Source organism: Besnoitia besnoiti, chromosome VII (assembly GCF_002563875.1).
Source record: "Besnoitia besnoiti strain Bb-Ger1 chromosome VII, whole genome shotgun sequence".
NCBI classification, from domain to species: Eukaryota; Apicomplexa; class Conoidasida; order Eucoccidiorida; family Sarcocystidae; genus Besnoitia; species Besnoitia besnoiti.
This window is the reverse complement of record NC_042362.1, coordinates 2,513,384-2,540,515: the sequence shown is the minus strand read 5'-3', so window position 1 is coordinate 2,540,515 and position 27,132 is coordinate 2,513,384. Positions and strand designations below refer to the sequence as shown.

General features: G+C 57.0%; 5 protein-coding genes and 1 non-coding gene across 6 annotated transcripts; 3 read left to right on the top strand and 3 right to left on the bottom strand.

The window, feature by feature from the left end:
• Positions 1 to 1,986: 1,986 nt before the first annotated feature.
• BESB_079630 (uncharacterized protein) lies at positions 1,987 to 5,866 on the top strand (the record flags this gene model as incomplete). The annotated part of the gene is made up of 2 exons (XM_029366325.1): positions 1,987 to 4,606; positions 4,845 to 5,866. 2 exons carry the CDS (start codon positions 1,987 to 1,989, stop codon positions 5,864 to 5,866), a joined length of 3,642 nt encoding a protein of 1,213 aa, XP_029217756.1.
• A 754-nt stretch (positions 5,867 to 6,620) lies between these two features.
• On the bottom strand, positions 6,621 to 11,377 carry BESB_079620 (uncharacterized protein; the record flags this gene model as incomplete). The annotated part of the gene is made up of 5 exons (XM_029366324.1): positions 6,621 to 6,978; positions 7,165 to 7,352; positions 7,814 to 7,892; positions 8,217 to 8,464; positions 9,095 to 11,377. The coding sequence occupies 5 exons, from the start codon at positions 11,375 to 11,377 to the stop codon at positions 6,621 to 6,623; spliced, it is 3,156 nt and encodes a 1,051-aa protein (XP_029217755.1).
• A 1,216-nt stretch (positions 11,378 to 12,593) lies between these two features.
• BESB_079610 (uncharacterized protein) lies at positions 12,594 to 13,273 on the bottom strand (the record flags this gene model as incomplete). The annotated part of the gene is made up of 2 exons (XM_029366323.1): positions 12,594 to 12,890; positions 13,166 to 13,273. 2 exons carry the CDS (start codon positions 13,271 to 13,273, stop codon positions 12,594 to 12,596), a joined length of 405 nt encoding a protein of 134 aa, XP_029217754.1.
• A 2,254-nt stretch (positions 13,274 to 15,527) lies between these two features.
• Positions 15,528 to 15,599, bottom strand: BESB_081060. Its single transcript has one exon. It is a non-coding gene; the product is annotated as a tRNA-Thr (tRNA).
• Positions 15,600 to 16,575: 976 nt separating this feature from the next.
• BESB_079600 (putative adhesion regulating molecule region protein) lies at positions 16,576 to 20,245 on the top strand (the record flags this gene model as incomplete). The annotated part of the gene is made up of 9 exons (XM_029366322.1): positions 16,576 to 16,620; positions 16,759 to 16,848; positions 17,348 to 17,495; positions 18,007 to 18,163; positions 18,509 to 18,612; positions 18,878 to 18,959; positions 19,232 to 19,362; positions 19,704 to 19,745; positions 20,091 to 20,245. 9 exons carry the CDS (start codon positions 16,576 to 16,578, stop codon positions 20,243 to 20,245), a joined length of 954 nt encoding a protein of 317 aa, XP_029217753.1.
• A 2,299-nt stretch (positions 20,246 to 22,544) lies between these two features.
• On the top strand, positions 22,545 to 26,904 carry BESB_079590 (enoyl-CoA hydratase/isomerase family protein; the record flags this gene model as incomplete). Its single annotated transcript, XM_029366321.1, has 6 exons — positions 22,545 to 23,244; positions 23,753 to 23,956; positions 24,650 to 24,711; positions 25,153 to 25,338; positions 25,901 to 26,217; positions 26,808 to 26,904. The coding sequence occupies 6 exons, from the start codon at positions 22,545 to 22,547 to the stop codon at positions 26,902 to 26,904; spliced, it is 1,566 nt and encodes a 521-aa protein (XP_029217752.1).
• Between the last annotated feature and the right edge of the window lie 228 nt (positions 26,905 to 27,132).

Here is a 27,132-nt window from a genome sequence, read left to right as displayed (position 1 = left end):
CACAGCTGACCTCTCTGCCAAGCGTGCAGTTTCATCCTGTGCAAGGATACTCTCGCGGTAGCGGCTGGGAAGTGTGCCCCTGACGGGAGGGTCGCAGTGCCTATCAGGGGTGTTCTGCATTCACATCGGAGCATGTCGCCTGACGACTGCAAAAATATTTCGTGTAGCTAGACGGAGTAACGCGATAAGCGCGGGATTGACACCACTGAAGAGTAGGTGGGCAGGGCGTTTGCCTGAGACAAGTCGTGCGGGTTAAAGCGCGCGTCACCGCCAGCTAAATGGTAGAATGTTACGGAAATACCAGCATGCGTGGTGTTGGGCTCAGTGCGTGCTATAATGTTCTGCTTCAGTAACACGGGACACGGAAGCACAGTCAAGTTCGGCACGGAATCGGAGAGGTGCGGAATACGTTCGCCTTCATTCCTCGTTTGCTGGGGTCCTAAAGAAACGCTGAGCCCCTAACCAAGTCTTGCAACCGCAAGGGTCTTGCTAGACCTGAAGAAACCATGAGCGGTTCTCGCGGGGGGGGAGTCTGAAAATCCGATGCAGGGGCCTTGCGGGGGCATGCACCTGGCTGGAACTGTTACGGCCTTTAAGGCTCTGGCAACAAAGTCGTTCAGCTGAGCAGATAGTTTGGACATGCGCCAGTGCCGCTATTGAAACAAACAAAAGTGCCCATGATACAACTGAGTATAATGTTCAGGCTGTAGAGTGTTGCAAACGGGTGCGCGAATGAGCGTCGTCCGCAAGTAGGAGCTACCTTCAATTTCAGACATGTAGCCGTCGTCGTTCACGCAATGGTATGATATCATGTGTATTGCACGTCCCCATTGTTCGGTGCGTGTTAGGTTTTTCACGCCGCGTAGGTAGGCTTTTCGCGTGGCTCCGCCGGGCGGCCGACTGCAGACACTGCATGCGCGCCTTTCTGGAGGAGAAGCATAGCCCTGCTTTCTCCCTTCGGTGCGTTTTTGTAAAGTACAACGCAATCTTTGGCCTACACATAAGATGGCTCCCTTTAAGATGAAGAACTTCATGTTCCTGAAGGAGAAGGTCTATTTTGGTGGTCTATGGAACACTGATATTTCTTCATGTGTCTGCAACGCAGACCTCGCTAGTCCGCTGCTGCCTCAGGAGCCTCGGGACCTGTCACGCTGTTTGCAGCGAGACAATTGACCGTGGTCATACGGCGTGCCGCAGACTGTCGTATAGTTGGCAAGAAGGAAGCGCAGATGTGTCCCGGATGGCTCCTTACCTTCGCGTCAGCAAAGCCGTTGGGCAACCGCTGGCTGACAACGGCAGGGGGAGGAGGACAACGCGATCATTGTTGCGGGTATCCGATACTGGCAGGACACGTGCGGAGGGTGTGTAAGACTCTGGAGTAATTCCTCACCTCTGAGCAGCACGAGTGAAGCTGTAGAAGGCCTATCGGGGGTCATATCACTCCACGGAATCACACCGCGTAAATTTCTTGCGGGACTCGCCATCGCCCCCCCGAGGGCACCCCGGCGCCGGCGAAGCTCAAATTCCCCATCGAAGTCTGCTAGACTTTTTTCACGGCCAATTTTTTTGTCTACAGCGTAACAGTCGCCAGCGGAGGCGCAGGCCCGCCGTCGTGAATGGAGGATCCGCGGGGGAAGGGGGCGGGGTGTGCCTTCCGCCGGCTTGGGCTTGCATCTACCCTGGAGGCAACGCCATCCTCACCACACTCAGATACCTGCGGCGGAAGGCCGGATGATCTCCTGCATGTCTCTCTTCTTGTCTCTCTTCGAAAACAACAGAATGTGAATCTCTTCCATGCCGCTTCTTCAGTGCTCCGCTCTCTCGTTTCCAGACCCCGACGCACTCGCCCAAGCCGCGGGCCGCCGCTGACTTCTCTCGTCCCTGCATCAGCTGGCAGCGGCTTGGAAGACACGCACTCGGACTTGCACTTACCTAGCACATTCGGGTCTTCCCTCTCCGCCCGCCCGCCCCTCACTGCCTTTACGCATGATGGAGGGCCCCGGAGTCCTGCCTGCTTCAGGCAGCACCCCTGATCTTCCACTGGGCGTCGACGGGGGCTCGTCGCCGCCGCATGCTCACCCGTCCTCCGCGCCTCCTGATGCGTCGACCGACTCACTGCCGCCCCCGGGGCCGTCGCAGCTGGTGATGCCCAGACAAGACGGTGAGTCGCCATCCGCTGCGGCGTCGCCTGGGGGGACGGGCTCACCGGGCGAGTCGGGGCGTGGCGCGAAGCACCTGGGCGCGGCCGCGTCTGTAGCGCACCCACTCGCGCGTAAGGTAGCGAGGATTCTTTCCCGTCCCTTCGGCGAGGCAGCTTTCTTGCCAGACGCGCTGACGTGTTTGTCTTCCTTCTACCTCCCTCCGTCTCTCGCGTCGCGCGAAGGCAATTCCGACGGCGCCTCAACTCCTGTTGTCCCAGACGGCGACGGCAGACGAGGAATCGCCGCGCAGGTGGCACTTTCGCAGACAGCAGACGCTGCAGGCCCTCCGCCATTGGCGCCGCTGCTGTACGGGGAAAGACTGCGTATTCATCGGGAGTGCCTCGCAGCCTTCGCGCCTATTCGCTCTCAGATTCGCGAGATGACTGCCCACGTTCAGACTCTGTCTACCACCTGTGCGCACGCCTCGTCTCAATTGCGGCGGAGTCGCTCGCAGCTTGCCACACTCTTTCACGAAGTCGAAGCGCTCCGCGGGCAGCAGCAAACCTTGCAGCGGCGTCAACGGCTCTGTCAGCTTCTCCTCGACGGCCTGCAGTTGCATGCGCCGCTTTTAGAGGCGCTCACTGGGCACATAGGGGGCTCCGCCGGGGCCGGCGGGGGGGAGCTGCCTGGTGCCGTGAGGGCTCAGCGCGAGGCCATCGAGAAGCAGGGTGCCGTCTCGGGTGGGCAAGGGCGACCCATGCAGGGAGGAGAAGCAGGAGAGGCGACGCACGAAAATCAACTGGATGGACGTTTTTTCCTCGCCCTGAAGGAGCTTGAGAAGGTCCGGAAACGGGCGCTGAGGCTTCAAGCCAGAATGACGCAGCAGCTCGCGCCCATCGAACGCGATTTCGCGGATACCGCGCTCGACGCAAGCGCCTCCTCGGGACCGGATCGTCTCGACGCGATGTCCAGCGTCCTCGCGCGCCCGCACTCCGGTCTTGCAGAAGACGTTCTTCAGCAGACTGCGGATCTGCGAGAGGCCGCTTACGAGCGCCTTTACCTGTGGATGCAGGATACCTTCCGGCGTGCCAGTGGCCATGGCGGCGCGGGTAGTTCTGACTTTGCGAGGAGGAGTGAGGAGAACGGAGGGCGGGGGCGGACGGGGACAGGCAAGACGGCGGAAGCATCTGCCTTCAGCCACGTCGAGGCTTTTTCACACACGCTGGCGGCAGTGGGGCTCGTCGAGAAGTGGGAGAGAGAGCGCAGAGAGACTCCTGGCCACGAGGGGAAACTAAGGAAATTGTTTTGCTTGGCGGAAGAAGAAACGCCTCTTTTGCTTCGCGGCTTCCGGGTTCTTGCGGAGCGGCCTGCGTACCTCGAGCACTCCGTTCGGGAGTTCTGTCGTCTCCAGTCCCTTCTCAATGCCGACATACTGCGGCATGCCTCGCGAGATTCCGAAGGCCATCGAACGTCTCACGCTTCAGGACGCGCGGGGCCAGCTGGGGCGGTTCTTGAGAGCGCCAGGAAGCTCGCGGAGAACTGGAGAAAGATGGGGTTGCTCGAGGGACAGAGAGGCACGCCTGAGCACCAGACGCGAGCCTCGGGCGCTCCAGAGACGAAGGACAGGTCTGCCGCGTACGTCCTCACACTCGGCACATGCTTCGACTCTGTCTCGTGCATCGAGTCTGTGAAGGTTTTGCGGGCTGCATTGCAGCATGCGGCTTACGCACTGGCTGCTGAACGAGCCGTCATACGCGGGCTTAGGGGACTCCTGCCGCCTGACGACGAGACCTCTCCCTCTGCAGGAGTCCCCAGGGGCCTGACCGCGCCCGGAGAGCCGTCTTCGAGAGGCAAGGATCCTCGGGAGGTGGACGCAACGCATGCGGATGCGGCGCGGGCGCAAGCAGACCTGGTCTCCAATACGCGACATCAGGCACTGGGGCTGAGTGCTGCTGAAGGGGGCGCGTCGCCTGAGCGTGAGGCGGGCGAGGAGGCGTGGGAGGTCGGTTTAGACGAAGGCAGGCGGGAACGTCCAGGTCTCGGCAGTCAGGACCCAGGAGAGTCGGGTGCGTCTCCGCACGGAAGCACGCGAGGCCCGAGGGGCGGTCATGCAGGAAGTCGCGAGCCGTTAACGGGTGGACTCGCAGACGAAAGCAGTTTTGGCGACATAGCCATTTGCCTTCTTGAAGAGAGCACAGAAGGTCTATACAGGCCTCTGCGCGCGGCTATAGACCAAGCCTTCTCCATGATGCGCGCGAGCACCGCTTCCGCGGGGGTGACAGGGGGCAGCCGCATGCAGCGGCAGCAGCAGGTTCTCGGTGTTCTTCTCATGGTTCGCCTGTTGGACGCGTACGCATGTCTGTTTCGCGCTCTCCTTCTCTTCCAGGAGCCTGTCTCTGGGCTTCACAACACGTCTCCTTCTCATCCCAAAAGGCCAGACGGAGAAGCGCCTTCTCACGCCGAGAGTACGCCGGCGGAAAACCCGACGCCTTCTGTATCGGACCCCACATATCCGCCGCCGAATCGCGAGGCTCGAGGAGACAGTTTTTTCCGCCGCTCTTTCAGTCGTTCCATCTCTTGTCCGCTGCTGTGAAGAGTTCGCTGACAAAGGAGAAGAGCTCTTTCTGTCGCTTTGGGAGCGACAAGTCGCGTGGGCTGCGTCGTCGTCGACCGCGGCTCGTCTCTCGTCCATGCTCCTCTCAGGCCGGCTCTCCACGGACGCCGCGCCCCCAGGCGATATGGGCAGCAAGGAGGAAGAACGAGGCACGGCCGCAGTGACTGGAGGGGGTGTTTTTCTCGAGCTTACAGCGCGGCTCCAGGAGGCCCTCGAGATCCTGCATGCGCCCGTGGTCTCCGAAGAGGAGGAGACTGAACTGTGGCTGCTTGCCTCAGGCGTGGCTGGCGCTGCGGCGGCGCGGCGAGCGCCCTGCACCGGGGCAGGCGCGGTGCCTTCTTCCTGGGTGAACGAGCGGGCTGTCCTCGACCTGCTTCGAGGCAGGAAGGCGGCGGTGTGGGGCCCGGAGGTGCGTTTGCTGACGCAGAGGTTTCGCCTTGGGCGGCGAAGCAGAATCACGGGGAAGCGCGCATACGAAGCGCTTGGCGCAGACGGAGACCCCAGCGACGACGAGAGCGAAGAGCTGCATGCGTGGGTGGAGGCGTCTGTCGCGCCGCTGCTGAACTTTTGCAGGCAAGAAGCGCCACGGTTCGGTGACCCAGGAGAGGCTGCCGTCTGTCTCATCAATGCGTACGCATGCGTCCAAGAACCGCTGCGCCGATTTCGCGTGTGCGGCAGCTACCTGCGCTTGCTGTCTGAACTCGTGGAGCAGCAAATGGTGACACTCGTTCAAGGAGAGACTGCCAAAGTGCTCGCGGCGCTCGGACTCGCGGACAGACTCGAGGCCCTCCGCAGAGCGGCGGGTCGAGAGCAAAGTCGAGAAAGCGATGAGCAAGGGCGGGGGGGAACGCTGACGAGCGCAGGCGAGGTGCTCCTTCGAAAGGAAGAGCTCGGCAAATTCTTCCGCGAGTTTTACGTGACGCTATATGGCGTGAACGCGTTGCATCTCCAGTACGTGGACAGGCTCATGCATCGGCACCTGCGTTCAAATGCTCGGAAGCTGGTACTGAGCTCCGTGCTTCAGGCGTATTCTGAGGTCTATGTTCACACAAGTCACTTGGGTGTGGCGTCGCATACACCGGAAGATATCTCCCTTCTGCTCGGCGTGTAGAGCGACAGAGACTCAGATCGGTCAAGCTATTTTCACTGCGAACTCTGCGGGAGCGCGGAAATCCGGCCGTGGAGAGAAGAAGAGCTGCACCTTGATGTTCCTATCTTTTTCTCATGGAAGAACATGTCTGGCATCACCGTCGCGCGTTGTTGTTACTTTCTGCAAGGCCTGCGATGTATTAGGTTCGAACTCGGGTGCAAACCCGACGGAAACATTCTACGGTCAGCGCGCGTCGCACGGAGGTGCTAAATCAGAATGCCGAACAATAGTTCCATGTAGAGGTGTGGTCAGGGACGTAGCTAGAAAGAAAGGCAGACAGTCGGCGTCTTCTGTTGGGCGCGCGGCGTAGGGGCGCCAGTCCGTTTGTTCGACGCTTGGTAGTGACGGTTGAACACGTTGCGGTGACGGAGGGACTCTCTTGTGCCCCGTGGTATCGGGCTCGTGGCAGTGCGACAATAAAAAAGATCAGGAGCTTTCAGCGACGCAGTACCTCTTTTTCCCGCGCGAATACTCAGCAGCATTTCTGCTGAGTGATCCAGTCGCGAACATGTTCGCGGCTGCCCTGGAAACGGCGTGCCTCTACTTCACGGTTCATGCGTACGAAATCCATCTTCCAGAGCGTCTTGCGGCTCCACTGCCCGTAACTCAGAACGCATTCGCAAGCGGGTGACGGCATGCAGGCATTTCGCAGCCCGAGATTAGGTCCCACTGCTTGTGGCGCATGTGTAGGGACGCTCAGGCGCTTTTCACGTAGTCAGTTGCGCTTGCGAAAACAAGCATGCAGGAAGTCGTACTGCCGCATCTCGCAGTCCTGCACTGCGTGCGAGATAGGATACAGACCCCTCTCGTCGTCCGCTTCATCTAGGGTCAACTCATCGAGGGGCCTGTAGTACACGAAGCCTATCCTGCTTCTGCTAATCTCTTGACGCGAAGGAGTAAAAAGCCTCAGGAACGTGGTGATCTTGGCCTCAGACCTTCCGTCGCAGCCCCACAAAGTCTGCAGCATCTTGAAGGAGACCCCCGAGAAGAGGTGCCGATACCGTTCGTCTCTCGCAGAATAGAGCGTCGATCGTGCCTCTTGGCGGAGCGACAGCTCGTGTTCCCGCGCCTGCCTGAGGGAGGGCATTGCTCACAGGCGCCGGACTGAGCTTTTGCTTCCGGCAGTGCTTGCATTCTAACGACACACTGTGGATGTATGGAGATGTGCTACCCCTCGAGGGGCGAGATCCGCGAGGCATGGCGCCCACGGTGTGGCGATATACGCCTCTGAAAAAGCTAGCGGTCGCTCTCCGACTTACAAGGCATCCACAATCTCTCTGAATGTTCTCCTTTTGTAGAGCCCCAGGGAGAGCATCGCCTCAAGCTTGTCCGCAGAAACGTCCGCCATGCGGGACGCGGGTATCGGTGGTGCCTGGGGCTGCGCAGGCCACCAGGCCCTTTTCTCGTAGCCCAGCCACCGGCAGAGCAGCCGCCACTCTCTGCAGCTCTGAAAGGAATCCGTGGAAAGGGAGATACTCACTGCGCTCATGCGGAAGGGTCAGCCTCTCCCCGCACGCATGAAGTAGTCATGTGAGTCCTCGTACGAACGACTGGGAACGTGGCCGGGTGGAGAGGTGTCTGTACGCACAGTTTTGAAGACTGGAAGGGGCAAAGGAAGGCTGGAAGATGAGTATGATTCCGAAAAGCGCCATTTCATCGCTCCGTCGTGTTAAGCGATGCGGGCGAACGTCTGCACGTGTGCCCGCGCGCACGCTTGTGTATGCAGATGTATGTGGGAATCCGTGTACGTTGGGGATGTTGGGGGTTGTGTAGGATCTAGCCTGCGATGCCAACATCAAGCATTCGAATATAATCGCCAGTGTGTGTATGGGGAGCAGGAAGACGAGGCCCTCTCGCAAGACTCGTATGGAACGGTCGGTTGTCGGACTCGTATCGAACCAGGCCTACCTCTGAAAATTCCTTCATCTTCTCCGCGTACAGGGTCCACTCCTCGACGTGCGTCTTCCGGCCTTCTCTCACGAGGCTTCTGTGGCAGTGCATGCGAGACACACAAAAGTCCTCGTGACGCAGCGCAGTCCTTTTGTCACGCGTGTCTTCTTTTTTCTAAAACGATGAGGTAGCGCGGCGTGCAGGGGGCGACACAGAGGCTCCGGTGGACTGTCCAGCGCCTGCAAGAGACGCAGGACGGTCCCCAACTCCGGAGGGGTCAGCTGGCCCCCCCCCTTGGCGCGGCCCTCCCGCCATCGGCGCTCCTCCCGGGCGCTATGTGCACCGTTCGTGTTATCTCTCTGTAAGCGGAATTCTCGCTGTTTCGTATGCGCGCATGAAGCAGGTCCACGCATACTCTTACCGCGTCCATCGCTGCTTAAGGGAACTGTCGATTCGGAATCTGTTGATGAGCAACTCTCTCTTGCTGTGTTGCCACAGACGTTGCGACTCGGCTGGATGCGCTTGAAGAGCAGTGAGAATCATAGTTGTCTCTACGTCGTGCAGCTTCCTTTCGACGTGTTGGCATGCTTCTAGGTGACGCCGCAGAAACTCTCTTGCTCTGCCCTGAAGGAGAGTCAGTTTTCCCATCACTGCCTTCATAGTCACCAGCTGAAGGCCAGGCAACAGACAGAACCGTGTCCCGATTTCTCTCTGAAAGCATTGGCGTGCATCGAGAGCACCGAGACTCCCCGTGTGCAAGCGAGCAAACTATGGCAGCAGTGCGGTAGTTAACGCGCTTTACTGGATTTCTGTGTCTGGTGGCGCATCGATCCTCCACGCGGACTTTCTGGCTGCTGCGTGTGATGGACACATCACCCAACGTTTCTCCCTGCTGCCCGTTGGACGCAGGGGTCGCATAGCCGGCCGCTATGTGTGCAGCACTGTGCAGTCTGTGAATTATTACACCCCGCATGAGGCAGAATCCCCACCTTGGCAGACACATCGCCACACTAGCAACACAAACGTCTCTACTCTTTATTTGCAGCTGCTGGCCAGTGCCCGGTTTTTCTGTAGTTTCGCTGCTCTGTCGAAAGCATTTGATTGCGACTCTGCGTGAAGGAGGTCAGCACGACACTGGAGCGTGGCACATGTCGTACCCTTGTGGAACAACCAGTAAAAGTGTCATGAGTTAAGCTGTTATTTATGATCAAGCCTGTCGGGAGATTGTTCTTCTCGACTGCACGTCTGCCGTAATTCCGGCAGCTATCCGTAGCAGCGTCACCAAGTGCTGGCGCTTACGTCGATGCCCCGCAACCCCGTAGCGTCAACGAACCTCGTGAGTGCTCCTTGCAGCCGAACCCGAGTTGCGCACACCACGATTCTCGCCAACATTTTGAAGGATAGGATCCTCCTGACCACTGTACCAGGCGCGCAGGAATCTGAACGGGTGTTACGACTCCAGGGCTGTGCCGAACTGGGGTTAGGGCCTTCATCTTTTGTGGGATGACACAGCGAGAGTTGCCCTCCCCTCGCACCCCGTTCTCTGACGCCTGAAGGAGGTAGATGTTGCAGGCGAGCGGCTCGGCCGAGGCCGTTCTGGGCTTGCCCATCTAAAATGGATGACCGGACGAGAGACACGAAAGCTCCCCGTTGGTCTCCTGGAGCACAACTTGCGCAAGAGTCCGAGGGATATGCAGCGGATGCAGTCGAGGCCGGAAAGGGCTGAGTCAAACCCGATTCGTTCACGCTAGATCTGCTGCTTCCGCATCGTGAAGAAGAATTGCTTCCATGCACCAAACGACCTGCATGCGGTGTGGGTGCTATCGTGTCAGCTTTTCTATAATCTTTTGCGGCTTGGGAGGCCGTTGAAGTGTCTCGTCTGGATGCATTCGGCCTCTTAATCCTCCGTGGTAGATTCGGCAGAACCCGCCGTGAGTCACTGGCTTGCGAGAGACGTGCGACAGATGAATGTCGAAAGTCCTTCAGCTTATTTTGTCGGAGACGCTTCACTCTCTTTTGCAGTTCGTACTCTTTTGACCGCAAATACTCCTCTGTCTTCCGCGGATCGGTGTGTGCGGGGGCGGGCTCTGAGCCTGACGACGCCTTTCCTTGTTGCCGCAAAGTCCGAGCAACATACCTAGCGCAGAGACCCTTGATTCGTGGAGCGGTATACGCTAAACTGCATGGGATTCTGTTACTGTTGAAAACCACATTCTGTGGAAAATCTTGGTCTTGAGCGCACACGAGAGGATCCTGCTGGAAGCCCAGTGCCATCCAGGAATTGCGATCGCAAGGGGGTTCGTCTCGGATCGCTGCGGAAAAACCGTCTTGGAAGACATGAACCACAACAGGAGCACGGTCATCTCCGCTGTCTTCCTCCTCGTGCGACACCGCTATGTGCTGAACCGATGAAGCAGAGGATACTCTGGAGATGACGTCACGCGGTGTGGGCAGGGCTGTCGTTGGATATGTCGCTCTCCTCGCCCGGAAGGGGCGCTCTTTCGAGAAAGGGCCTTCGATGCAACTTGTTGACCGCTGCGAGCCCCTCGGGTTTCCGCTTCGAATGGCTGGGTAGCATGTCCTCAGCAGTGAAAGTCGGGATTCCGACGGCTGCGCTAGCACGGTGGTATCCTCTGTCTTGACGCATGCGTGTTGAAGAACGCCCCGAGCTGCCGGATTGGTTTGCGCAGGCTCGCCAATTACAGCGTCACATGCGGGGGGGTCAGGGTCATGCTGAGAATGAGCCACGTGCTCCCTTCTGCTGTCGCTGACTGCACGATCACTCTGCCTCCTCACTGCGTTGGGCGCAGCTGGTGTCACTGTGACGGCTGGCTGAGTTGAGGCACCGTCCGCCAAGCTCTCGTCAGCCTTCCACCGCGATTTTTTCTTGCATCTTCTACGTCTAAAGGAAACGCGACCTCGTTGAGGCTTTGCTGCCGCGCTTTCTCGCCCCTTCTTGGCTATGCTTGGAAAGAGGCTGCCCATGGGCACGGCATGCGGGCGGGAACCAGCCCCTTGTGCCTTCGGGACGACGGATTTCGTCGAAACGACGAGCTTAGAGTCATAATCCGCGTCGCATGGATCGTCCGAAAGCGCCAAGGCCAGAGCCTGCAGGAAACGAGAAGGTTTGAAGACCGAGTGCCCATACCCCAACGACCCTGTAATGTCGCTCTCACCATTACCTGCCAGCCAGTCTCTCAACGGTCTGCACAGCCTCGCTGGGTCGGAGCCTGGGAAGTACTCAGATAGTGCTGTAGCCCGTTGCGCTTGCTGCGGATCGTCCGTGCCAGCAGTGATGCTGCCCTGAGAACTCCGTGGCATCCGAGCGGATGCAGAGAACGTTTGTGATATATTTGCCCACGGTGCTGGGCCCCCGACGACACACATTAGTAGATCAGACCCGGCCGCAGGGTACCCTTGTTTCGTTGGATGGGGTGATATGACCGAGCTGATGACCGGTTGCCTGACTGGAGACATGTCTGTGGCTCTATTCGGAATATCTTTCCAGAGTTTCGGGGCGACGGGAGGGGGGCGACAGCTGCTGGACAGGTTGAACTCCACTTTGTCCGCCCTGCATTCCATTATTGGCAGCCTTGGGGTCCTAGCACAAACGGAGGTGTTCCCAGCCAGTCTACACTGGAGAGCCAGAACTAATAGTAACAAGAATGCCGCAAGCAGGAACGGTGCAGCTGGCCTGTGCTACGTCCCGGCGAGTACCGCATGTGGCGAGGATATCTTGTATGGATTTCCGCGTGGCATGCAACGAATCGCTAGACAGCACTGCTGCTTTCAGACTTCCGTATGCCTTAGAGAAGCTGACGCGATTTCCCTCTAGCGGGGAGAAAAGCGTGACCCGTCACCTCCCTGTGGACACAACAGCGTGCCACAAGTTTACAGAAATCTTAGCATCCCCTCAAGCAGGTGACACCAGGCTCGGCCTAAAGCCCCACAGTCGGCAGTGGGCTGCGGGTCCCCCACGGGAGCTGCCGCGTAAAAAAATCCGCCACTAAGTCCGGATAACGGACTTGTTCCCCCTCGACTGAACATTTTACTTCCCAGTAACCCTGTGGGAAACTGGGCGTTCGTGTTATCTATGGCATTGATTAGACCACGCTGTACCTGCAACGCTTGCATGCATGTCTACTGTGTTGCGCAACTGCCATCAAGCTAGTGGACGACAACACACGAAGGACAGAAGAATCACCCCCTCCGCTAAGTAAGGCACGAGCAAGGTCGCCCGTATAGGTCGCTTGCTCACTCTGGTAGTGTTGACCAGTGTATTTTGGCTAATAGCTTTCGGAATTGCGAGTTTGTGTTATCGTTGGGACCCCAGTTGCTCTAGAAATAGTAGTGCCGACGATTTGACACGATAACTGGTGCTTCCGCTCTTATTCTCTACACGGAACACTCAAGCCCCGTCCTGTAATGAGCAGCGCCGAACGGGCTTTTGGCTGACAGGAGACGGGTCGGGAGATTCGTGAGTAGCCTTTCGCCTCGGTCGCCGGCTTACAGCAGCGTAGCCGTAGCATGGCTACAGCAGAATTACTTCCTGTGAGAAAACAGGACTTCTCAGGTCGTAGTTCAAAACTCAAAAAAACAACACCTGTACGCCTTCGCTGATGCGCCCCGCGCACATGTAACTCGTCGACGTAAAACCTTACACCCTGTGTGGACGCCATCGTTTGGCATCAATCACGCAGCTGGGTATCTCGAAAGGACACCCAGGTGCTACATCCCGGAAAGGCAGCATGCTTAACCTTAATTTGAAGACTGTGGTAACGTTTGACAAGCACGAGGTTTAGTGGTTGCCCGCCTCGTCCTCTGAGCAATCCGAAGAGATGTAGCTGCTGTTTCCTTCGCCCTCGCTGGTGGCGGCGTTCTCCTTGTCCGACTCTTCCACTGGCTTCTCAGCCTTTTCGATAGACTCCAGCTTTTCGCGCGCGTGGCTCTTCTCGTATGCGGTCTGGAGGACGCTGACAACTCCGTCACGGTTGCCAAAGCTGACCCACGCCCACCCGGCGCTGTATTCGCATCCCGGAACGAACATGTGGATCTTGACGTCACCGTGGTGAGAGAGGTTGGCCTTCAGCTTGGCCTGCGAAAAGTGTAAGGCGACAGAAACAGAGCACGAACGCACGTAACCTTGTGTTGCTCGTACAGCAGGAGCTCTGTTTCTATACTGTCAAAATATCGGAGAAATTGATCGTGACGTATCCGACACGCAGAGATTCACCCAATAGTTCTCAAAAAGCCGCGTGCCACCGTCGGCTCAGGCTACGCTGTTGAACGGTGACCAGCGACGATTTCAACGGGAAGAAGCGAGACGCGACACAAATGGGAATTAGGGCTTCCACAATTCCCTTTTCTTACCTCCGTAACACCCTGGGGAATGTTGTTGATGGTCACACGACCGCAGGAGTCGCTCCGGTCGGCGGGGATGACAGGACGCATGGTGTACCTCTGGCTGACGGCTGCCATTTTGACGCGTGCAGGTGAGAAAAGAAGTTTCGATTTGAGCTAGCAACAGCTGCGTAGTCTTGAAACGTGGTGACTTTCAACGTGAGGATTCGCGACGCTAAAGACGAGACTCACGCAAGGGAAGTAAAAAACGGAAATTTGAAAGGAAATAAGCGTTTGATGACAACGACTGGATTATCCTTAATGACGACTCGACTGGACTCTCGTGATATGCCACAAGACCTGCACGCGCGACACGGCGCGCGAGAGTCACGGGGCACGGAGAGTGCGAGCCAAACGCCGGGAGAAGGTCGTCCGAGCGGAGCGCGGGGGCCGACTAGCGCAGCATTTAGCTCGACGTGCGAGGCGTGTCCTGTGGCAACTGTGGGAAGGCTAGCTTCGCACTAAAACTCGAGCGGCGCCTCGCCTCCAGCGATGAACCCTAACCCCTATACTGTTTGCTAGGCGGGCAAAAGCCTCCGCGGCGGCGAGTCCCCGAAATCCGACGCGCTGTGCGGGAAATTCTCCGCGAAGCAGTGCTGGTACAGCGAGGGAGCCCTTCGCTTTGCAGCTTCACTACTCTCGGCAGGGCGGGACGGGAAACGACTAAGCTACTCAGCACAGCCGCCTCCTCTTGAGTCACCATGACACACACCACAGCCCTCAGCGGCCGACCCCAGCACCGCTCGCTGTGGATTTGGCAGCGCGTTGTTCCCTGCGGAGCCAGGCGTCCCCGGAGCCATTCCATCTGCAAGGAGACGCCCTTTTCCCCCTTTCGGCGAGAGAGATCATGAAGATATGGGCGAACCCCTTCTCGGAAATAGTACCGGACATCCTCGGTAGCGCCACTGTCACCTTTAGCTCGCTCGAGGAGCTCAGAGGCATACATGAGGCCAAAATCCAAATATGCTTTGGAGCAGTGCAGAAAGACGAAACCAAATGAAGGAATAGAGACGAAACACCGGGTGTGGCTCAGGAGTCGTCACGACACTACTCTTGGTGTTGGCCCTCCTGACAATCGACCTCGCCAGCAAGGTGATCACCATCGTGTGCGTGCAGTGATCATGTTTAGTCTCGTGAGATAGTGGTGGGAGAGGAGAGGATACCCCGTCCACTGAAACGGTTTGCTTCCACGAGGTAATAACTAGAAGGGTTCCCAAAGCTTGCGAGCCATGCTCGGCGCTCCTTCGCAGGTGTCCGCCACGCTGGCAGATCGCACGACGTCAATGCCAAACGCACCCGGGCGGGAACGAGGCGGTACCAACAGAAACCTGACTAGAATATGCAAGACCGCTTATTACCTTTGCGTTATCTGCATTCTTCGAGCTCGGTATACTACAAAGAACGTTGCACCCGATAGCTTCTGCTTCTCCAGTGAGCAATACACAGCGGAAAGCATCAGAGCCCCTGCTGGCAACGCCTTGCTGCTGGAACGGCCAGCTAGGAACGACAAAAGAGCCACGGTTCCTCCCGTTGAAGACCGTGCAAGCGAATACTCCACAGCTGGATGGCTTATCCGTTCGGGACGACGGGACTCTTCTGCAGAAATACCCAGAGCTCTGCGTGCTTGTGTAGTGCTTTGGCTTTTTAAAGGCTACATGCTCAGGGAAAAAGGCGTCTAGCTATGTTTCAGAAACACACCGTGATCCAGTAACACACCGCGTTCCAGAAACACCGCCATGGCAGGCACACATCATGGCATCTGACCTGTGTTTCTCATGCTTGATGGATGCGCGGAGAAGCTGCAGAATCTTATCGAAATCCTGGACTTCATCGGGATAAAGTGCGTGAATTGCCCTACTCTGCCACAAAACAACTACAGGAGAGGCAGGTACTATACTCTGGAAGAGGGCTGCCTCTTTGCACCTTCGAGCGGAACATGGACGACGCCGACTGATGCCCCCGTAGAGGTCGTCAAGCGGTGATGGTGACGGTCAATGAGTCTGTTTCACTTCAGCGTCGCCGCGACTACGTGTGTGCCCCCTATATACGGAGGAAGCAAAAAGGGTTTTCTGCTCTTTGTGGCGTGTGTATTCCTTTCTGCTTCGAAGAAGCTTTGTTCTGACGACTTCGATGTGGCCTTGGACTTGCGCTGCGACGGTAGTCGCTTGTTACTGAGTCGGGGTCGCTGTACTGCCTGAGGAACGAGAACACAAGAGAGTATAAGCAGCGCAGTAAAGATGTAAAAAAAAAGATCGTGTATGCTACTGCAGTAAACTTGAAAATCGTATGAAGACTAATCCTGATGTGCAGCACAAACTACAAAAACCCAGCAAGCCACCTGTGGGAATTGAACCCACGACCTTCGGTTTACAAGACCGATGCTCTACCCCTAAGCTAAGGTGGCTGAGCAACAGCCCCTCCAAGCCTGTGCTGCTGTTGTGTGCAGCCTTGTTCTGAGAGATTGCATGCAACCGAGACATGTGTAGTGGCTTTGCGCTTAAATTCCTGACGTACAGTAGCGGTTTGACACATTTCGTGGAGCTCCTTACACCTTCTTCAACCTCAATGCCTATTGTGTCACCGTTCCTCGGGTGCACATGCAGCCTATTTTGGAGCACATCGTGTTGGAGTGCAAGATTTTCTATCCGCGGCATCATCGCTCCGGGTCTGAGTGACTTTCTCCTAGCTGATTGTGTCTGAGAACGGACACAGACAACAGTAATCTGTCCAGGATCGGCGTTTCTTCTCACTCAAAAACAAAGCGTAAGTGCATTCGTCGTCAGTTCGCGCTTTCTCTGAGAAGGAATTACTCTGTTGCAGGCAGACTTGGCCTCGCCTTCTGCGGCCGATGTCCTCTGCTTCGGAAGTGCCCCCGCAGTGCTCAGGTTTTACTGCTCTGCACCGCTTGCAACTTCGCAGATGGCGGCGCACGAAGTCTTTCTTCACTATTTCCCGGCAAAGCACCCACCGCGTACACTCTTTTTTGGTGCATCGGCGCTGTCCATCGTGTCAGGGACAGCAACAGGCTCAGATTCCCCAAGGAGACAACTCAATGCCAGCGCGCGAGGAGAAGGAAGAGCGCGAAAAGGGCTCTGCCTGTGCCTGCATGCACCCTCAGGTTTCGAAGGCATCTTTTGCATCCTCATTCACTGCGTGTGTATGACTCTGTCTAGCGTGGCTGGCTTCGCCAGTGCAAAACTTCGCCTCTCTTTACGCTCTTTCGCATCGCCTGCCACGAAATGCCGGCTGCCTTGTGCAGGTTTGAACCTTGAGAGAAGCTGTCCAGAGGCGCGACACGAGCGCGATTTCCCGTCGTGACCCTCGATTGTTTTGTCTGCAGCGTTTGAGTCTTCTTCGAAGCCCGACTATCTTCTCTCACCATGGCGCTGAACTTCTTTGCTGCTCCCGAAGGCGACAGCCCGCCGGTAGGTCTGCTCCGCGGATGCTAGAGGCAAGGAACTGAGTCCCCCTGGGGCACTGCGGCCGTGGATTCTCTTTCTCGTGCCTTCCGCGTGAGGCAGCTGCCTGGACTCCCTAAAAACGTTTGTCTCCTGTCTGTCCAGGGCGCCACTTCTTTTCGAGCGGGAAAGTGCCGCATCGATGGAAACCTCGTTTCGCCAGATACGCGGAAGGGTCGTCTGCAAATTTGCGAGGTGAGCATGGGGGCGAATACGTCAGCAGCGAGGAGAAAGGCGAGTCTCGCGAACAGTTTCTTCTGTACAAAATTACTTACCGTCGCACATATGAATAGTCGACCATCGGCCTAGATTCATCAGGGTGCGCTGGACCCCGCGCGGCTTCCATTTCTATCTATTTTCACTCCATCCGCCATCCCCTCTCTCAGGCGTTCTGCTTCGGTGTCTGTCTCGCCCCTTCACAGTCCGCCCCTGAAAGCCCGCTGGTATCGTTCGTTCCTCCGTGCTCACGCCTCATCCATTCTCTAAGGACGCATATACACGTATATACACATATCTCTACATGCACATACATAGATTTCCATATCTAATCATATATGTTTATGTATGTAGGTATGCACGTATATTTATATGCGTGTATTTGTCTGTGTATAAAGGCGTTCAAATATATACATATGCGCACAACTGCGCTGCGCCTTGAGCGTGTAATGCGTTGCGTGGTACCTGTTGGCTTCAGGGAGACGACGGCCTGACGCATGTGCAGTGGATCAACCGCGAAAATCAGCAGACAGAGGACGACTTGATTGTAATCAACGATGCATACCTCGAGCGCGTTCCCGAGTGCACCACGGGCAGAGTTTACTGCCTCCGCTTCACCTCGAGTGGTACGCTCAAGCGTCTGTCGCTCTCGCTCGCTAGCTGCAGGGATAGGCGCTAAAAAATCATAGAAGACAGAACTAGTCACGCGCCGACATCTGCCGGCGCGGAGATTCGACACTGAGACCGGCGGACAGACAGGCATGACTGGGGAGATTGTCCTCAGCGTGGAAGACAAACGCACGTCAACGCACTCGGACCTATATATATATATATATATATATATATATAACCCTAAACCCTATATATATATATATATATATATATATATATATATATATATATATATATATATATATATATATATATATAGGTCGCATCTGTAAGGCGTCCACAGACTTCAGTAGAGACAGCCATGCAGACGGACTCGACTACAAGGAGCAGTTTTGAGCGGATAGTGAGAGACATGCGCATGTGCGGAGAGTATGGTTTTGTTGCGAATTTGTCTCGGGTGTGAAGGGGGAGGCACGAAAGTGGGTCACGGTGTATCGACAAGCGTCGTGTTTGTGTGTTTGCCAGACAAGAAGATGCTGTTCTGGATGCAAGAACCCGACGCATCCAAGGATGACTCCCTCATTGAACAGTTCAACCGACACGCGGGCGGAATCCCGCCATCGCGGGCCAGCCGCGAGGCGAACTCGGGATCTGCTTCTTCCGGATCAGCAGGCGCCGTGCAGTAAGCGCTTTTCTGTCTGCTGTCCCTTTCGCGGACGTGCAGCCGTCAGCGAAAGTGCAGCTCACGCCAGCCCCTGCGTCTGCGGAGGGGCGAAGCATCTGCGTAAGAAGCTGCCGCCCGCCGCAGAGGGAACTTCTCACGAGAAGAATGGAGTCGCAGCACGCAATGACACCTGTGCCCTTTGTTCACGTATATATATATATATATATATTTACATACACAAAAAATATACATACAGATGCATATATATATCTATATATTAGCGTGTATGTGTAGATTTCTCATGGACAGATGTTCATGCTGCAAGAGTTGAGTGGCGGACGTCGTTGCGGTTTTCTGTCTTAGGACGGATGCGGGCCCTAACCCGCAAGGCATTCAGCAGCTGCGCCGGCTGCTGGCGGATTATTCTGAGAGTCTCCGGAGAGCGCGCGGCGAAGCGCAGACTCCAGGTACGTCCGAGCGACGCTGTGATTCACGTAACTGTCTTTCTCACGCCAGGATCTCCCTCTCTCTGTCTTTTGCCACAGAATGCGATTTTCAACTGGCTGTGAACAGCCCTCTAGTCGGGTTGGTGGGGGCCAGTGAGGGTTCGCAGGCGACGGGTGAGGAGGAAACAAGACACCAGATAGGCGGAAAAAGGGGACGGAGGAATTAAGGGGACAGAGGTATAGACGCGCTTTTTTCTCTGTTTGTCTGCTGTTTTCTCACCCGCAGCGACACCGTTGGCGGAGGTGCTCAACGGTCAAACTCTCTCACGCGTCGCGAACGACGCAGACGTCGTTCGGGAGCTCGTCGAGTGAGTCGCAAGCGGAATCGCATGCGCCGGGTCTGCTGTTTGCAGAAGTCGCAGTTTGGTCGGCGGCCAGCATCTGCGTGATCTACGAAGCGTCTGTGTTGGCTCGAGCTCACGCGGGCGCTCAGCGAGTCAAGGCACTGCGCTGCCAGCTGCATCTGCTTCCTCACTGTATGCCATTATCGCCACTGTGCCCAGGGGTCGCCCTGGGGAGATGAGCCTCCGCGATGTCGACACAAAACGCCCCACAGACCGGTCGAGTTTTTTTTCTGCAGGCTCATGCCCGAGGGATGCCAGTCAGAGAGCGACGTGCGCGAGGCCCTGCGTTCCGCGCAGCTGGCGGCGCCTATGAGCGGCCTTACGCAGGCGATTTACACAGATTCTGCGCCTCTGCTGTCCTCCATGGGTAAGAAATTGGGAGAGCCTTCAGGCTTCTTTAACGCTTTGGGTTCGGGGTTCACTCTGTGCCGCTGTGTGCCGCAAAGAACTGCGTCGCGTCATCGTCGTCGAGGCTGCGGCCCTAGCGTGAGCAGCCACGCAGTGGAAATCAAAGATCTGCCTTGTGTTTTTTCCTCTTTTCTACGACGACTGGTATCTTCGCCAAGCTCCGTCGATTAGGTTTGTTCATCCCCAACCTGAAACGCGCCGGCTGGTGCGCTGGTGGCGTGCCCGCATGAGTTCGAGTCAGTCTCTCCAGGAAACGCAGCACACGCTGTGGAAGCGAAACTTTCGTTCTTTTCCTCGCAGGCGTCACAATTGAGGATCGGGCGGCAGCGACCTCCTCTGACCGTAAGCAGGCAGCTGAGATTTTCAGTTTTTTTTTCCTTTTTTTTGAGCTTCTGATCGTTTTGGTTTTCCTTCTCCCGCAGTCTTGGAAGGCAGGGGGGCGAGCAGCACGCAGAGAAGACATCCAGAAGCTCCGCCGTCCCCCTCCCTCCCTTCTTTTTCGGGTTTCCTGTTGTTTTTTCTGCTTTCTGTGAGGGCACGTGAAAGCCTCGCTGGATGTGACGCTTCGATTTTCGCAGTGTCCCCAAGGGCTGCTGCGTGTCCGCGTGAGCGGATCTGTCTTGGTTTGTTTTCCTCTCCCTCTCTATCTCGATTCCCACGCTGCCTCGGCGTGATCTTTTCCTTCAGCTATGATGGCCTTCGCGCAGGCGCTCGAGAAGCACTACAAAGAGGACGGCGAGTCTGCGGCGAAGGAGGACGCTGCTAAGGCAGAGAGCCAAGAGACCGAGGCCGACGCGGAGGCGAGCCAAGAAGCGGCGGAAGGCGAGAAGAAAGCTGAGTAATGCACGCCGCGCCGCGCGGTAGCTGTGGAAAAGAGTATGTCCCCCTCATCTTTCTGTGTGTTGCTGTCAGTCTCTATTTGGGCCTTCTGTGTGGCCCAGTTGTTCATTCGTTAGCCGCCTGCACTGTGACAGCTGAGGGCGTTGCCCTGCCTCGTTCCTCCTCCCCCTGAGTTCACCTTCTGTTTCCTCTCTCTGAGTTCTCGATTGCCGCTGGACGTTTTCGGTGACCCGACTGCGCGAGGCAACTTGCGGCGTCGAGCTCAAGGCTCAGCATTTCTATAAAAAGAGAAAAAACCCTGAACTGTTCACGAGCTCGGGAGCCTGGTGCCGTCAGTGGCCGCCGAAATGCGCACGTCACACGTCCTCAGTTGAGGCTGCTTGAAAAGGCAGAGCTTGTTTCGAAGAGAAAAAGTCTGTTAGTTCTTTTTTCGGGGCAATGCAGGCGGAGTTAATGCCTGATCGCCACCTACTGAGCCTACGGTAGATAATCAGCTTTCGCGGTTCTCCGGCTATATCCACAAATATATGTATATATATGAATGTACCATCCGATATATGGAGTTCTAAGGCGTACTCTAGGAGTGTCTCTCCAAGTATGCAAACTGTGTGTGGCAGTTAGTAACCGGACTCTTTCGTTACCAGCTGGTATCTCGCGTTCGAGCGGCTCCGCGAGTCGGTGCGCTTTGCCGCCTCGAGTCCCGGCCTCTCTATCGCCCTGGATTGATGCTAAAGGCGACTGAAAGCAGTCTTCAGCGTGGGCTTGACTCAAATCCGGGGCCCATTCTGTGTCGTTGACAGTCGAGGAATCCCAACTGCGCCGTTGGATGCCCCCGCTGAAAGCCTCGAGAAGCGGCAGAGACTCGGCTTTCACCGCCAGCCCAGCCTACGACAGGGGTACATGACGGGGCTGCAGTTCATCCGCGCATGTATTTATCTATATATTGGCGCTTCACGTGCCTTTCTGTTCTTCGGATGGGTTAGTGATTCCGTCGCGTGCACACGGCACTTCAGTGTGTCTGATCGATGCCGCAGTTTCGGTTTTACCCGCTGGCTTACTCGGCGGGGGCTATGACCACTCAGAAAAAAGCAACTCCGCGTATCGGCGTAGTATCGCATTTCACCAAAGAGCCTCTGTAGCGAGTAGACACTCGTAAGAAAGGGAGGCCGAAGTCCTCAGTTCGTGCCTCGCCTTGGCTTTTTTACCGCCGTGCAAGCTTGCTGAAGGGGGTATCGACAAATGGAATGGTGATGCGTCTCCTTGACAGGCTGAGTTCATTGTGCTGCCCTCCATGGCGTTTTTCTTTCATCCGTACACCCCTTTTTTTTGAATACACTTCCTGTCTCCCCGCTGGCATGATCTAGAGCAACCCCCAGACAGGCGCTGCGGTTCAATTTTCGCAACGCTGGTGTCTGCTGCTCTCGTCTTGCACCTCAGCTAGCCGTCACATCCATGCGACGACGTCTTTTCGCACACTCATCTTCTCGAATATTCGTTAAGTCGAGGAAGCGGCAAAAATATAACGCTCATGAACAAGCGCCACCCAGTTTCCTCCGTAATCGTCCTCGAAACTCTTTCAACTCACCTGTGTATAGACAGAGGCGAAGCGCGCGAACGAAGTCCGAGGGAACTTTGCTTTGTGGTGAAGCGGTTTCTTTCTTCACTCTGATTCCCTTCGTTCTTCATGAAAGCGTATGCTTGATGTAGGCGCGTGCGTCCAAGAGGAGACCTGTCACATGCATCGGCGTTCTTCCTTTTTCGTGCCTTCCGCTCAAGCCTTCTGTGTCGCCAGAGACAGCGGGTAAAAAGTCGGAGGGGCAGGCGCCACAAGCGGCTTTGTCGGCGGATGTCGTGAAGCAAAATGTTTTTTATCTTTGTCTCGAGCGCTACCAGAAAGCCGCCTCACCAGGTTTAAGCATACCTGTACACTAGAGGGATTGTTACCGCTTCGCTTTCTGGCGCATGCGGCGTGTGTGTAAGTGTCAGTAGCTGTTCACAGTCGTCTCCGTGGCCAGTGTGCCATGCACTTCGATGTCCTGTTGCTTCCGTCTTCCCCTGTTATTTGACGGTGCCTCACTGAGTTCTCTTCGCGCCTTCTCATCTGCGCATCCTCTCTTCGTGGCTTCTTTTCTGCTCAACGCCTTACACACTGCTGTGGCTGGCGGGTCGCTCGGCGCTCTTTCGTCGACCGCCTCGCTCGCGCCATGCACTCCAACTCGTCGCCGACCTTCTTCTCGATTTTGCCCCAGCTTCTTTCCGTTTTTCTTTTTTTTCTGCCCCTCCCTCTTCTCCGCTTCTTCAATGGCGACGCCGGCGTCGAGGCGTCTCTGGCGCCTCAGCCTCCAGCTCCACGGCGCGCTAGGCCATGAGGGTCGTTCTTCCCTCGCTTCCTTGTCCTCTTCTTTTACCTCGAGTGCGTCTCTCTCACCTGCTTCTCCCCATCCTGCCGCGGTGCAGGCTCCTGCACCGTCCTTCGCTTCTGTCGCCTGGCCTAGCCCTTCGGCTCTGCGCCAGGAGGGCGCGGCGCCCACGCGGAGAGAGCTTGAGAAGGGACGCGCAGCAGACGACGTGGCGCCGCCCTCTCCGCCTTCCTCGGCCGCCCAGCAGCGCCGTGCGATGTCTTCCTCCGCCGGTCCGCTTGCTGGCCCCGAGGCGCTGTATGGTGAGCAGCTTCTTTTGGAGTTTTCTGGCGACGCGGAGGCGGCCTCGGGGTGCTTGTCTGTCGCCTTGAACCGGCCGAAGCAGCTCAACGCACTCAGCGAGAGCATGGTCTTGGCGTTTCGCAGCTTGCTTTTTCGCGCAGAGGAAGACCCTCGCGTGTCGCTCCTCCTCCTCGCTGGAGAAGGCGGGCGCGCCTTCTGCGCAGGCGGCGATGTGCGGCGCATGCGCGAGGCTCCCAAGGCGGACGTCGTGCGGTTTTTTGGCCAGGAGTACGCGCTCATTTACCACATGTCAAGAATAAAGAAACCCGTTGTCGCCCTCTGGGACGGCATTGTCATGGGTAAGTGGCAACCGCGACTTTCTGCAGACATCTTCGCGTTACAGAACCGCATAGGAAATTCGCCAGTCAACGCCTTGTCTGGACTGTGATATTCCCACACAGACACACGTGCATGCCCCGCTGTCGGCCCGCTCGTTTTCTTCTCTGTATAAATTATTGTGAGTCGCGCGCCAGTATGCAGGGTATCCATGCCGCTCTCTCTATATATATGCCTCTCTATGTATATGTATATAATTATGTCTCTCTCTCAATGTATATATATATATATATATATGTATACAGATCCTGGGAAGTGGGGGTTACATGTGTGGGTGTCTGCGTGCGAGTGCCCTTCGTCTTGCGCATCCCGTTCACATGCGTCTCGTTCCTGCGATGGCGCGACTCCTTCCGGCGTATGCATTCATTTACATGTGCGTGATGCTGGAAGGTCCTCCCACGGCCTGTTGACGCATGCGACACCCGCGGTTCGTGTTCCGCACGTGCGCCGGTGTTCGTGTTTTTCGCGCAGGCGGGGGCGTGGGAATCTCCATTTTTGCGTCGCACCGCATCTGCACGGAGACGACGGTGTGGGCAATGCCCGAGGCCGCGATCGGCCTCTTCCCCGACGTCGCGGCGGCCTTCTTTCTTCCGCGGCTGAAATCGTCGCCTGCTGTGGGGTTCTACGCTGGCCTGGTAGGCGCCCGCTTCCAGGCGGAAGACTTAGTTAAGACCGGTAAGCGCCTGCGGCGAAGAGACGCTGGTCTCTGGTCTTTGACTTGCGAAAAAGGAAAACGAAACGTGAAAAGACGCGACGCCGCGGATTTGGGGGGGGGGGGGGGGGGGGGGGGGGGGGGGGGGGAAGGGGGATGGAAAAAAGAGGAGGCGGGGCGACGGGCATATGGAGATCAATCTGTAGCCGCAGTGAACGACGCAAGGAGCGGCAGAAGAGGCGCAGACGCGACAAGAGGCGGAAAACTAAACACAGTGCTGAAAAGTCGGTCTCTGTCTGTTGGGGAATGCCTGCTGACAGTAAAAGGCATCTTTTGTTCGCGGAGGGGCCGTGAGATCCCCGTAAGACAGGCTTCATCTTGCTGCCTGTGAATTGAGAAACATGTTCAAGGAGAAGCTTGGAAAGCGGCGTCGAGTACTTTCGAGTCCGAGGATGTGATGTGCAGTGACGCATGCTTCTTTGGTACCTGACGTTAGATCTGAGGTTTTTGAATATCCAACTCTTCGTTCTGCCTCCTGCCTCGTGTTTCGTCGCACTATTTCAGTGAGGAGTGCTTCATGAGCGGGGCGCTACCGTGTGCCTGCCGAAGAGGGAGGGTGTCCGCACCCAGTATGCGCTTGGCGACTCAGTCGAAGGAGAGAGATTGAACATTTTCGCAACTCGGTGAACTCTCGCTTTCTGTCTTCCTGCGTCCAGGGCTCGCCACCCACTTTGTTCCGCGCGCCAGACTGGAGGCGCTCTCGAGCGAGCTGAAAAAAGTAATTAGAGGAAAGGACGACCCTCTGTAACTGCATGCTGTATCGAGCGCAGTGCGTGGTGCAGCCTCAGGTTTGAAGGACAAACGCGGCTCGCTGCAAGAAGGTCTTCTTCTTTCGTGCTGCCCTCTCGGCGGAGTTCGTTAAGGTTGCAGGCTGACATGCAAGGCGTTTGATCTGCGTGTCCGTATCGCTGTCGCCGTCTCTGCCTCCGCTGGGGGAGGCAGCTTAGCTGTGAACGTGGCTAGTACGCGGCGCTGTCGCCTCGGCCCGTGTGTATCTGGTATTTTCATCGTTTTTAAGCTGACCGCATACAGGGCAGAGGCCTGAGGTAGGTTTCTAGGTGAGCGTGTGGTGCGGCATGCGTCGTCGGCTGGGGATCTGCGTCTTTCTTCCGTCGTGGAGGAGCGCCCTTCTTCATGTTCTTCCCCTTTTTCCTTCCAGGTTAGTGGTTTTCTCGCCCCGGAAGACGCTCGCGCGGAGGTGGATCGCATTCTAGCTGCGTTCGCGGAGCCGATTCCTGGGTCGTCTTCAGCCTCCGCTTCGTCTTCAGGCTCGCTTTCGCATCTCTCCCCCGCAGTGATGGAAGGCATCGAGAAGTACTTCTCCGCTCTGCCCCCCACCTACAAGGTACAGAGACTCACAGACTTGCAGGCGCGCGACAGCGCCGCGGCGCACGCGGCGGTCATCAGGGAGCAGAAAGCTGCCCCCGCGGACCTGTGCGGCACTGAGGGCTACAGAGGCGCGCGGCGAACTATGCGGAGCGGTGCAAGAACATCGGCAGGATGGGATTCTAAACCCACTACTTCGACAGGTGTAGATGGATACATAAAGAGCTACATAGATAGACAGCTAGAGAGATATAGATATATACGCGGATACATGTAGGTAGATTGATACATGTATATAGTTGGACCGATAGGTAACGAGGCCGTCTCTCAGTTTAGAGGAGAAAACTACCGGCCGAGTGACACAGGCGGCAGAGCTAGAAGCAACACACGCACAGCTCCGGGCGCGCAAGGCGCAGAGTCAGCGGTTCGAGCCAAGGCGACGCGCAGAGCTCCTCTGACTCCGAGGGGGAGCCAAATGGAGGGTCGCGAAACTTTCTCTTTGTTCTCTTTACGCCAACCGAGCGCGACGGCAGGAGAACGTTCTTTTGTGTCCGTTTTCTTCGTCTTTTATGCGGCAACAGGATCTCGTGTCGACGCTGGAGCAAGGGGAAGCGTCGGGGTGCGCCTTCGCGGCGGAGGTAATGAAGTCGCTTCACGAGCGCTGCCCGTTGTCGTGCGCAGTCTGGTTTTCGCTTTTCACGCGCGCCCTGCGGCAGAAAGCCCCGGGCGCCGCGAGCGGTACGCCTTTCTTCAGCCGGCGCCGTGAAGAGGGCGAGACGCTTCTTGAGGTGCTGAGGCAGGACTTCACTCTGGCGCAGGCGCTCATCTGCGCGTTTCCTGACAACTTCAGGGAAGGCGTCCGCGCCGTTCTCGTAGACAAAGACAACCGGCCTCGCTGGTGAGAAGCAGAGGGGAGAGGAAAAATAGAGAAAGGGAGAAGGAGAAGGGGGCGAAGCGAAGTGGCGCGGGCGCCGGGGGAGAGACTCGGAGGGGGGGGCGGCGGTAGCCCAGGGGGACTGCGAGACGAGAAGGCGACCAGCGCCAGAAAAGGAGGCACGTGGGCAAACGTCCGCACCTGCTGCGCAAAAATGAAAGAAGGCCGAGGACGGCACGACGGAGGGCTGCGCGCGCCAGAACAGAGTCAATCCCAAAGCTGGACAGCAGGGCGGGGGGACGGACGGAGACTCGGGAGTGGCGGGTGATCAACCGGCAAGAGGAGAGGCGAAAACGAAGTCACGCAGAGGAACTTGGAGGAGAAGCATGGAGAGAAGGCCCGTATAGGGAGGGCGGTCACGCCGCGCTGGAAGCATGAAGAGGCAGAACTCAAAGGAGACTACACAGAAATCCGTCTGAAGAGAGTAGCCGCAGTTTCAATGAGAAACACGGAGAGTGAGAGCAAGAAGAGGATGGAAAAGGCGTCGCAAACCGCATCTGTTTTGTGTGCTGCTTGTCTCCTGGCGCTTGCGTCTTTTCTTCTCGTTTCTGCAGGACGCCTCCGACCGCTGACGGCCTGACAGAAGAAGACGTAGCGAGAGTCCTCAACTACGAAGAAGCTGAAGGCCTTGACCGGTTTTTGCATGGCTGAGTTGCGATGCCCTCACAAAGGACGAGGAACGGAGAACGAACGACCCACGTTTGAGGATGGAGGCGCAGTCAGAGAAGGGAATGGAACAGAACAGAAACAGTAGGGGCGGGGCGGTAGGGAGAGGGGGGGTGCGTTTTCTACACACGGGGGAGATGAGAGAAGCGCGACGCCGCAGCGTGCACACGGGACGCGAGCGTAGAGAAGCTTGAGAGTGGGCGAGCGCGGAGC